Below are 11,578 nucleotides of genomic sequence, written 5' to 3' on the forward strand. Positions count from 1 at the left end.
CAAAGTCATGATGCTGCAGTATCTGCATCCAGTAGAAGAGGGGATTGAGAGTGACTGAAATTGCTGCCTCCCTGTCCTTGGCCATGAGTTGGATTGTAACCAGGGCAGTATCTGTGTGGAGTATGTATCATCTTTTATGGTCCTCCTGTGGGTGGGACGACTCCAGGTTATGTGGTTTCTTCTCAAAGATGTTAAAGATTCAGAGCTGGATGCAGTTAGCACCGTGCAGCGACTGTACAGGTTGAGTCTCCCATATCCAAATATTCCGAAATACTGAATATTCCGAAATACGGAATAATTTTGGCATGACTGAGATAATGAAACCTTTGATTTTTGATGGTTCAGTGTACACAAACTTTGTCTAAGGCACAAATTATTACAAATATTGTATAAAATCACCTTCAGGTTGTGTGTATAAGGTATATATGAAACATAAATGAATTTCATGTATGTACACAAACCTTGCTTGAGCCACAAAATTATTGAAAATATTGTATAAAATGACCTGCAGGCTGTGTGTATAAGGTGTATATAACACATAAATGCATTCTGTGTGTATATTTGGGTCTCATTCACAAGATATTTCATTATGATATGCAATTATTCCAAAATACGGAATATTCCGTTATCCAAAATGCCCCTGGTCCCAAGCATTTTGGATATGGGAGACTCAACCTGTACTAAAGTATGCAAAAGTCGCAGGATGTATCTTGAGTTAAAAGAGGCCCACTGCCGGCCTGTATGATCCACTGCTGCGTCTGAAGTTGCAACATTTGACATCCGAGTAATCCTCAGGTAACTGAAGATGTTCAACAAAATGATGCTTCTGGGGCTAGAGAAGGTGCATTCAAGGACACAACCACAGGCTTCAGCACCCCCAGAAAATGGGGCCGACATGCCTGTGTTCTGTAACACTTTCTGTAACACACCGCCCCCAAGTGCCATGAGCATGTCAATCATGCTGTCGAAATTGGGGCACTGAGAGCCACATCACAGCCCCAGATTTGCACATCGCCGAGTGTCACTTATGGGTTTATGTATATAGGTTACTTTGCTTTGTGCCATCTTCATTTATGGGGTAGAGAATTTATAGTGTAAGTCTCATTGATACATGGGGCTGCTGTACATGTGATATGTTGGTTTAAGATGAATAATAATTTCCAAGCAATAATTAAGAAACTAGAGCTCTTTGTAGTCAATTAAGATACATTGCAATCATCCAGCATGCATTACATGTAATCAGTTCCTAGCAAGCAGAACTTAACTTTATAATGTAATAAAAAATAATGAATGCTATTATACAGCTATAATGTAGGTATGTTTTTGATTTTCACACCATTGTTTTTACTGTGTGTATAATAGGCCACCAGAGGAAGATCTCATGGATTCTGAGTATGTATAACATTGTACACAATGTGCTGTATTATGGGATGTAGATAAAATGCAAAATAAAGTGTAATTATGTGCAAATGTTCAGTCAGACATCTCAGTATGTGGCCAGCACAATCACAGTAACACTTGCCTCAGCAATTAGTCAGGGGTACAGCTGTATATACTTACACCCCATAATAGCATAGAGAGTGTAGAACAGTAATGTGACTGTGTCATTAGTAATTACTGTACTCATATTACTATGTTTTTATATAATGTACTAATATAATTATATATCATACACAAAAGAGAGACTAGAGTCATTGCAGTGTTAATAATATATGTGAAAGTCACATTTTCAATATAAAAAGTAATTAAAGTATAACAGAAATACAAACAAAATGATATAAATACTAATATCTGAGGTTTTCCCCTTTAAAAATCAAATAGGGATTTTCTTTTCTTTTACACTGTTTTAATAGAAATATCATTTAAGTCAGGGCTCACCAAATTTTTCTAAAATCTAGGAGCCAGTTTAAAAATTTAGGAGCCAGACCATCGTTCCGTACCAAAAGATATGAAACCTTCTATACACTACCACACAAGCACCTTCAATGCCCCTCAGACCTCCAAACATGCCATTTAACCACCACACATGCCTCTTCAATGACCGTCAAACCCAGCCACATGCCTATCCATGATGCCCAATATATATTATGCCATACAGTAGGACTCCCAATTCATAGCATGCCACACAGCAGGGCCCCCAATTAATAATACTTTTATAAGAGGAAGACCTTAAAACAGTGTTGGCTAACCTTGACACTCCAGCTGTTATGGAACTACATAACCCAGCATGCACTGCTACAGTTTTGCTATTAGGGCATGCTAAAACTGTGGCAGGGCATGCTGGGATATATAGTTCCACAACAGCTGGAGTGTCAAGGTTAGCCAACACTGCCTTAAAATAAAATGTCTGCAGTAGACTAAACTTGAAGCCCGATAGTGGGGGGAGGGGGCAGCTGAACAGATCAGAGGAGTGACTTCAGGACCAAATAAGGCAAAACACTAGGCCAAGATAGTAGGTGTCAGGATGGTGGCGTGGTGTAAATGTGCAGATAGAAGCAACGTGTCTTACCCATACTGGTTTGCTGCTGCTGCCCTGGTTCTTCACTGGGGATGCCTGGGACCGCTGGTTCTGCCAAAGCTGCTGGGACCACCGAGGAAGACGGAGTCTGGGACCAGAGACAGACAGGGATGCCTGGAATCAGAGACCGCCGGGGATGCCGGGACCCAGAGACCTCTGCGCTGGGGATTCCGGGACCCAGAGACCTCTGCGCTGGGGATTCCGGGACCCAGAGACCTCCGCGCCGGGGATGCCGGGACCCGGAGACCTCCCCCAATGTATGGCTGACGATACAGTGCAAGCTCTACATTCCCTCTCCCTGTTCTATCATTCGTTTTGGCTAGATGGCTCTGTGCACTGTCCTAGCATCTCTTCATAGGAATCAGTGATCACTATGGGGCTCATGTAGAGTTGGACCATAATTCCAACAGTGCAAAATGCGCTTCTTCATACTGCACATGTGCAGTAAAATGTAGTATTTCCCAGTCTGTATGCAACAGAACTCTCTTTTTACCTCAAAAGTTTAAACGATATAGTGGCTGGTTACTTAGTTTTGGGTCAAAGTGACCCTAGTTTCTGTGATAAAGAATATAGACCAGAGGTTCCCAAACAAAGTCCTCAAGGCTCCCCATCAGTTCAGGTTTTAAAGATATCCATGGTTGAGCACAGGTGACTTATAACTCTTTTCCACTAAAAACCCGGGTATGACCTGGGTTTTCAGACATGGTTCTAACCTAGGTTAGACACCGTTTACACATCACCATTGATTTGGGTTATTCTCAGGTCAGCCCCGTTCACACTGAACCTGGGTCTGCCTTGCTAAACTTGTGAGGTCATAAAAAGTGGGAGGTGACTGCTCCAGAACCACCAATAAGCTAATTTTAGGCATGACCCAGGTCGGATAACCTGGGTTGCGCCGTTTACACTGCACCATTACCCAGGTCCATACTGGGTTCAATCCTGGTAGCTACCTGGGTTGGATTGCCGGGTCACTTGACCCGGGTTATTTTTCAGGGACCCTTTTACACTGAGCTGCGACCTGGGTAGACCCAGCAAAAACCCAGGTGTATTAATTAGTACCTCAGTCGATTTGATTTGATCACCTGTTCTCAACCATGGATATCTCTAAACCCTGTACTGTTGGGGAGTCTTGAGGACCGTGTTTGGGAAACTCTGATTTAGTCTGATAGGGGTGAATGTTCTAAGCTTGCTTAACACAAATTTTCAGCATGTTTAACCCCAAAATGTAAAATAGTCATGTTTAATGCAAATCCCTGCTTTTATCATGATTACCATTTTACATTTTGGGATCTAAAAACACAGAGTAGCAGTGACATGCAAAAGTGGCCTCTTAGCAAATGTATTCCTAAATTCCACTGACACAGGGGCTGGTGTACAGGAGGATGTAACGGGCTATGTTATATTCTGTATGTAATGCTATTTACATAGAGATTAGTAATAATTACCATGCAATCAATCAATCATAATATAATCAATATCTTGTAAAATAAATTGTACTACATAAAGTAAATAGAAATGAAGAATACTGTTATATAGCTATATTACAGGTATATTATGTTTTAGAGTCTCACACATTTTCTTTTCCTGTATGTGTAATAGGACACCTGAAGAGGATGGTCAGGGCCAGAAGTATGTATGTCCCCAGTAGTGGTCCCCCCCTATGCAGTGCCCCCCATAGTAGTCCCCCCTATGCAGTCCCCTCAGTAGTAGTCCCCCTATGCAGTGCCCCTTATATAGTGCCCCCAGTAGTAGCCCCCCTATGCAGTGCCCCCAGTAATAGCCCCCCCCTATGCAGTGCCCCTGGTAGTGTTCCTCCCTATGCAGTGGCCCCAGTAGTGCCCCTTATATAGTGGCCTAGTAGTAGTCCCACCTATGCAGTGCCCCTTATACAGTGCCCCCAGTAGTGGCCCCCATATGCAGTTCCCCTAGTAGGGGTCTCCCAATGCAGTGCTCCCAGTACTGCCCCTATACAATGCCCCCTGTAGTAATCCCCCCTATACAGTGCCCATTATACAGTGCTTCCACTTATACAGTGCCCCCAGTAGTAGTCCCCCTTATACAGTGCACCCAGTAGTGGTCCCCTCTATGCAGTGCCCCAGTAGTGGTCCCCTCTGTGCAGTGCCCCCAGTAGTAGTCTCCCTGTGCAGTGCCCCCAGTAGTGGTCCCCCCCTATGCAGTGCCCCCAGTAGTGCCCCTTATATAGTGCCCCCAGTAGTAGTCCCCCTATGCAGTGCCCCCAGTAGTGGTCCCCCGTATGCAGTTACCCCAGTAGTGCCCCTTATATAGTGCCCCCAGTAGTAGTCCCCCTATGCAGTGCCCCCAGTAGTGGTCCCCCGTATGCAGTTCCCCCAGTAGTGCCCCTTATATAGTTCCCCCAGTAGTAGTAGTTCCCCATATGCAGTGACCCCAGTAGTAGTCTCCCTGTGCAGTGCCCCCAGTAGTGGTCCCCCCCTATGCAGTGCCCCCAGTAGTGCCCCTTATATAGTGCCCCCAGTAGTAGTCCCCCTATGCAGTGCCCCCAGTAGTGGTCCCCCGTATGCAGTTACCCCAGTAGTGCCCCTTATATAGTGCCCCCAGTAGTAGTCCCCCTATGCAGTGCCCCCAGTAGTGGTCCCCCGTATGCAGTTCCCCCAGTAGTGCCCCTTATATAGTTCCCCCAGTAGTAGTAGTTCCCCATATGCAGTGACCCCAGTAGTAGTCCCCCCTATGCAGTGCGCCCAGTACTGGTCCCCCCCTATTCAGTGCCCCCAGTCATAGGCAAACGCAGGGGGGTTTCCGTCTGCCTGGATACTCCCCTCCCCAACACACACATGACCACAGTAGAAATAGTAATATAACAGAATTTTGCTAGTGTTGCATGTTCTTCTCAGTATCACAAATGAAATAATTAGGACCACCTGTGGATCTTTTAATATGTATCAGTCAGTAATAAATAACCTGTGTACCAACTAGGAGATCTGGAAAACATGCACTGTTAGAGATGCACTGCGATAGAGCCCAATATGTATATATATATGTGCAGGGCAGTGCTAGGTTCTTCTGCTGCTCCTCCAGGCTCCCGGACTTGCTCCCATGCTCTGGAATGGTGCACACATCTAAAATAAAAACCTCCAGCTCAGGCAGGATGGCCTACTGCCACATCTAATGGCTTACTGTGATCACTGGTCCTGTATATGCTGGAGGTATGATACACAATACACTTTGTACAACGCATATTAAAATTAGGGATGTGCAGGCTCGGATAGGTTCGAGTTTGCACGCCGAGTTCGGATTATACCCTCCAAAAAAACGGAACTCAGAAAGAGGCTAAACGTCATCTTGCATGGACAAACATCATCATTCCTGGACTTTTGAGTTCCGTTTTTTTGGAGGGAAAAATCCGAACTCGGCGTGCAAACTCGAACCTATCCGAGTCTGCACATCCCTAATTAAAACTGGTTGAGTACTAATTCTGCCCTCTTCATGGACTGGTCACACTCGCTCTAAAATCAAGCATTTGGTAACCCCCCTCTAGAAATCCTATGTTTGCCACTGCCCCCAGTAGTGCCCCTTTTATAGTGCCCCCAGTAGTAGTCCGTCCTATGCAGTGCCCATAGTAGTGCCCCTTATACAGTGCCCCCAGTACTGGTACCCCCTATGCAGTGCTTCCAGTAGTGCCCCTTATACAGTGCCCCCAGTAGTAGTTCCCCTTATGCAGTGCCCCCAGTAGTGGTCCCCATTATACAGTCCCCCAATAGTGGTCCCCGTATGCAGTGCCCCCCAGTAGTGCCCCTTATATAGTACCCCCAGATGTAGTAGTAGTAGTAGTCCCCCATATGCAGTGACCCCAGTAGTTGTCCCCCCTTTGCAGTGCCCCCAGTACTGGTCCCCTCTATTCAGTGCCCCCAGTAGTTCCCCTTATATAGTGCCCCCAGTAGTGGTCCCCCCTATACAGTGGCCATAGTAATGCCCCTTATACAGTGCCCCCAGTAGTGGTACCCCCTACGCAGTGCTTCAAGTGTTGCCCCTTATACAGTGCGCCCAGTAGTAGTCACCCCAATGCAGTGCCACCACTGCCTCTTACATATATAGGACGAAGAAAGACAAAAAAATACACAACACTTACCTGAATCCCCGCTCCTGCGCCTGCCGCCGCCCGCTCCTCCGTCCTGCTGCTCGGCACTATGGGAGAAACGTCATGATGTCTCTCCAATCACCCACTGCCGGACCCAGGAGACGGAGCTCATTAGTGAGCTCCAGCCCGGCTCCGGACATGGGTGCAGCAGTGAGTGAGAGTCTGTCTGACTCTCATTGGCTGCCAAAACAAACACACCGCTGCCAGGTAGTATGAGTGTACTACCTTGCGGCGGCGGTGTTTGTTACTGGGTAGTGCGGCTCGCACTACACTGACTTGAAACGAGTGTCTGGACCACGGCTGGTGGTGGCCCAGTGTGCCGCCAATCTGCCGCCACCCAGGGCACCCACTAGATACACCACTGCATGTGAGACACATACACAGTAGTCAGACACACAAACTATTTACATGTGACACACATACACAGTAATCATAGACACACAACTATTTACATATGAGACACATACAGTACATAGTAGTCATACACACACAACTATTTACATGTAAAACACATACACAGTAGTCATACACACAACTATATACTGTACACGTGAGACACAAACACAGTAGTCATACACACACAACTATTTACATGTGAAACACATACACAGTAGTCATACACACAACTATATACTGTACATGTGAGACACATACACAGTAGGCATACACACACAACTATATACATGTGAGACACATACACAGTAGTTATACACACCACACACAACTATATACATGTTAGACACATACACAGTAGTCATAGACACACAACTATATACATGTGAGACACATACACAGTAGTCATACACACAAAGTGTATTTTCTTCTGTGAAAATGCTGCTGTTCTATAAAACTAAACTGTCACATTGGTACAGAACCAGATCCTGCTGCATGCACCAACATATGTGGTTTTTTTACAGAAAAAAGCCCAAAAATAAGATCTTAAAATGGCTGCAATCCAAATTTGGGAGAACATCTAATTAGTAAGTAATTGTACTCCATTCATTGATTACAACTCATCAAACTATTATATGCACGTGTACAATATTACTATATGCTTTACAGTGGTGAAGACATATTGAGGGAAATGTAATAGGGCCTGATTTTGCAAACGTGCTACTTTCTCTGTCATCCATATTGGAGGACACTTCTGTACCTTGGAGGTATAGAGGGTGCTAGTGCTGGACCAAGGAGCAACTATACTACAGACTTATTGGTCTATGCCCCTCAGGGGTGGGCTGGGCTGAGGAGCAGGGTGCCATCTGCCCCCCGGTCCAGTACAGTTCTACTACTGTTGGGCCGCCGGCAAACCCCGGAGAAACATCAGCCCGCCTCTTTTACACAGCAGCCTGCTGTCAGTGGATGTCTGAGGCCACGCCCCCAGGTCTCAAGCTGCGTAACACCACCCGTCCCACAGCTTAGTATGGGGAAATGGAAATTATGCTATTCAGCAAATTCTGAAAATTATGTATTTTCGGAATTTGATGGTGTTACTATACACCACTCTGAGGGGGCGTATAGCAGATGACACTTACCTGCTGTCAGCGTGGACAGGTCTTCCGCCGGCTCCCTCTGTCGCTTTGGTCGCTTCTCAGGCTCCGTCTGCTGTGCTGGCACTGTGTTCTCCCAGCAGAACACAGTAAAGTTAGAAAAAAAAAAAGCTTTTTTTTTTTCTAAACTTTACTGTGCTCTGCCTGTAGAACACAGTGTCAGCATAGCAGACGGAGCCTGAGGTAGCTGCAGCAGCCAGGTAAGTGGGGGATGGGGGGAGGTGAGCGGAAGGGACATGGGGGGTTGGAGGGGGACAGAATTACCGCAGTTGTAGGCAGTGCTCCGCATGCGCTTCTTTTTTACGGCTGTAACATTGCATGCGCAGCACTGATTATAGCTGCTTTAAGGTAGAGTAGATAGGGAAAAGTATCTATTTCCCGGAAAGCTGTCCTCGCAAAAATGACAGCTTTTCGGAATAGATAGTTATGGGGAAAAGGAATGATGAATTCCTCCGGTAATTAGGTAGAACTCCATGCGAGTTCTAAACCTAATTACCTCCATAGAATTTTGTGTTAATGAACAGGCCCCTAGATGACCACTTATTGGGCCTCATTTATTAATGAGTTTTAGCATTCAGAGAGAGTGATAAAACTTGTTGTGTATGATAATGGTGCTCCAGCCAATCAGCTCCCAACTGTCATATTGTCTGAAATATAACAATTAGGATCTGATTGGCTGGAGAACCATTTATCCTATGCAGCGAGTTTTATCACTCTCTGTGAATGATAAAACGTGTTAATAAATGAGGCCCATTATCTGTTATTGTCCTGAGTGGTATCTCTGGGTATTACTGTTTTTAATTTATAAATCTATCTATGATAGGATATTCTCCTTCTAACATATCCTGTCTAAACAAGGGTGCCTGTCTAAACCGGAGTACCACTGATGCTCCTTGTAACACACTGATTCTAATGGAAAGAAAAAAGAAAAGAGGTTTCTTCTTCAGTGCACTTATCCCCATGATGACATATTATATTCAAATCTATGTATTGATTATTCCATTAAAACATAACCTTTATTGTTAATTCATCCTAAACTATAATTGTCATAGCAGCGAAATATCTATATTAAAAACATAGTTGTAATATAGATATGTTTTTAATATAGATATGTCACTGCTATGACAATTATATTTTGGGATGAATTAACAATAAAGGTTATGTTTTAATGGAATAATCAATACATAGATTTGAATAATGTATGTCATCTTGGGGGAAGTGCACTGAAGAAGAAACCTCTTTTCTTTTTTCTTTCCTTTAGCACCCTTGTATCAGGTAAGAAGGGGAGGCAGAGTAGATAGAGAATGAATTACAGGGGAGAGGAATAAATTACAGATGAGAATGAGAATTAATTACTAACGAAGAGGTAAAATAAATGACCGAGGGAGAGATAATGAATTGGGCTGAGGAAAATAGAGTAAAGGAGAAATAATCACAGGGGAGGGGGCAGAGCAATTAGTTACAGGCGTGGCGATGATGGTGGTTGGAAATACCATGCAAGGGCTACAGGTCCAATGGTGAAATTATAGGGGGAGAGTGGTTGGAGAAGATTAGTCAGTGGATATATCTATAGGTTATAGCTAATATCAAGCATTGTGTAAAGCTTCCACTATCAGCTAATATAATACTAATAGTGGAAGCTTTAGCTTAGATAATGGAAAGTGGATACATTATAAAATCTGTGTTTCCCATTATATCCCCTTCTTATTCACCCCCCTCTTTCTTCTGTTTTTGTCATTATATGTAGGAGTCCGTATGCAGAGATGCAGCAATTCATCGACCATCTTAATATGTCCGAATTTCATCACGGACAACTCTGCTATTATCAGTTTCTTTAAAAAAATTCACTCCATGCTTTTCCTCACCAAGTTTATGGTGCATTATAAGGAGTCCATCACAAAACATCTAAAGATCCACAATGGGGTCTATTGTTAGACACTTACTAGTGGTTCTGGGGTTCCCGGGTTTGTTGTTTTTGCTAATAGATTTTCAGTGCTGGGCACATGGGTAGTGTGGCTACATCAACCAATGATGTATATTATTTTTATATAATTCATTTATGTACTCTTTTTCAAGTTATAATTTTTCAAGTTAATATTACTATTATTTGTATTCATCTTTTTTTAGTTATAAGTTTTCAAGTTAATATTTTATTTAACATATTACAATTTTTTATATTATTGCTCTTTTTCAAGTTCTAAGTTTTTAAGTTAATATTTTTGTTTAACATATTACTATTTTTTATTATTAATTTTTTAACTTATGAGTTTCAAGTTAATATTTTATTTAACATTACTACTTTTTTTATTATTCCTATTTTTCAAGTTATAAGTTAATATTATTGTTTAACATATTACTATTTGTTATTATTCATTTTTGAACTCATATGCAACATGGGATATTTCTCTTTGTACTACCAAACTTCTTTGGATATTGTATTGTCGTTGTTTTTTATATATGTTAACTTTTGTTATACCAAAAAAAAAAAAAAAATTACTCAATTTAAAAAAAAAAAAAAAAAAAAAAAGACCCACAATGGGAAAGGAAAAGACCCACATAAACTTCATCCTCATTGGACACATAGATTCCAGAAAGTCCACAACAACTCAACATCTTATTTACAAATGTAGTGGCATTAATAAGCAAACCATTGAAAAGTTTGAGAAGGAAGCTGTTGAGATGAGAAAGGGCTCCTTCAAATACACTTACGTCTTGGACAAACTGAGGGCTGAACATGAATGTAGTATTACTATTGACATCTCTCTCTGGAAATTTGAGAGCAGCAAATACTATATCACAATTATTAATGCTCCTGGTCACAGAGACTTGATCAAGAACAGGATCACTGGTACTTCTTGGGCTGACTGTGCTGATCTAATTGTTTCTGCTGGTGTTGTTGAGTTTGAAGCTGGTATCTCAATGAATAGACAAACTCATGAGCATGGTCTGCTGGCCTACACTCTGCGTGTGAAGCAGCTTATCATTGGCATCAACAAAATGGATTCTATTGAGCCACCATACAGTGAGAAGAGATACAAGGAAATTGTAAAGGAAGTAAGCACTTACATCAAGAAGATTGGATACCGTTGACTTCGTACCTAACTATGGCTGGAACGGTGCTTGAACATTCTTGAACCCAGTGCTAATATGCCTTTGTTCAAGGGATAGAGCATCTTCTGTGAGGAAGTGACTACTCTAATAAAGTACCTGTATGCCATCACCAGCAGCCACCAGACTCTTGGAACCTAAGCCTGTGAGTGTCTAGCAGGGTTTTTTCTGGAGACAGCCCGCTACTTATCCAGAAGACACTTACCTTCATCAACTGATATGACAACTTTTATATATGCTGCCGAATTTTGGATGCTCAATAGAGCTTTTTGACTTTGTTTTTATACATAC

General features: G+C 42.8%; 1 protein-coding gene across 1 annotated transcript; it reads left to right on the forward strand.

Annotated features, from left to right (window-relative positions):
• The first annotated feature begins 10,714 nt into the window (after positions 1–10,714).
• LOC148521575 (elongation factor 1-alpha, somatic form-like) lies at positions 10,715–11,269 on the forward strand. The gene has a single exon (XM_088474999.1). The coding sequence runs from the start codon at positions 10,715–10,717 to the stop codon at positions 11,267–11,269; it is 555 nt and encodes a 184-aa protein (XP_088331125.1).
• The last annotated feature ends 309 nt before the right edge of the window (positions 11,270–11,578 follow it).

Source organism: Taudactylus pleione, unplaced genomic scaffold, assembly GCF_031769625.1.
Source record: "Taudactylus pleione unplaced genomic scaffold, aTauple2 ptg000157l, whole genome shotgun sequence".
In the NCBI taxonomy this organism is placed as follows: domain Eukaryota; kingdom Metazoa; phylum Chordata; class Amphibia; order Anura; family Myobatrachidae; genus Taudactylus; species Taudactylus pleione.

Excerpts from the sequence above, each read along its gene's own strand:
- LOC148521575 (XM_088474999.1), top strand. The coding sequence starts at position 10,715 with ATGGGAAAGGAAAAGACCCACATAAACTTCATCCTCATTGGACACATA.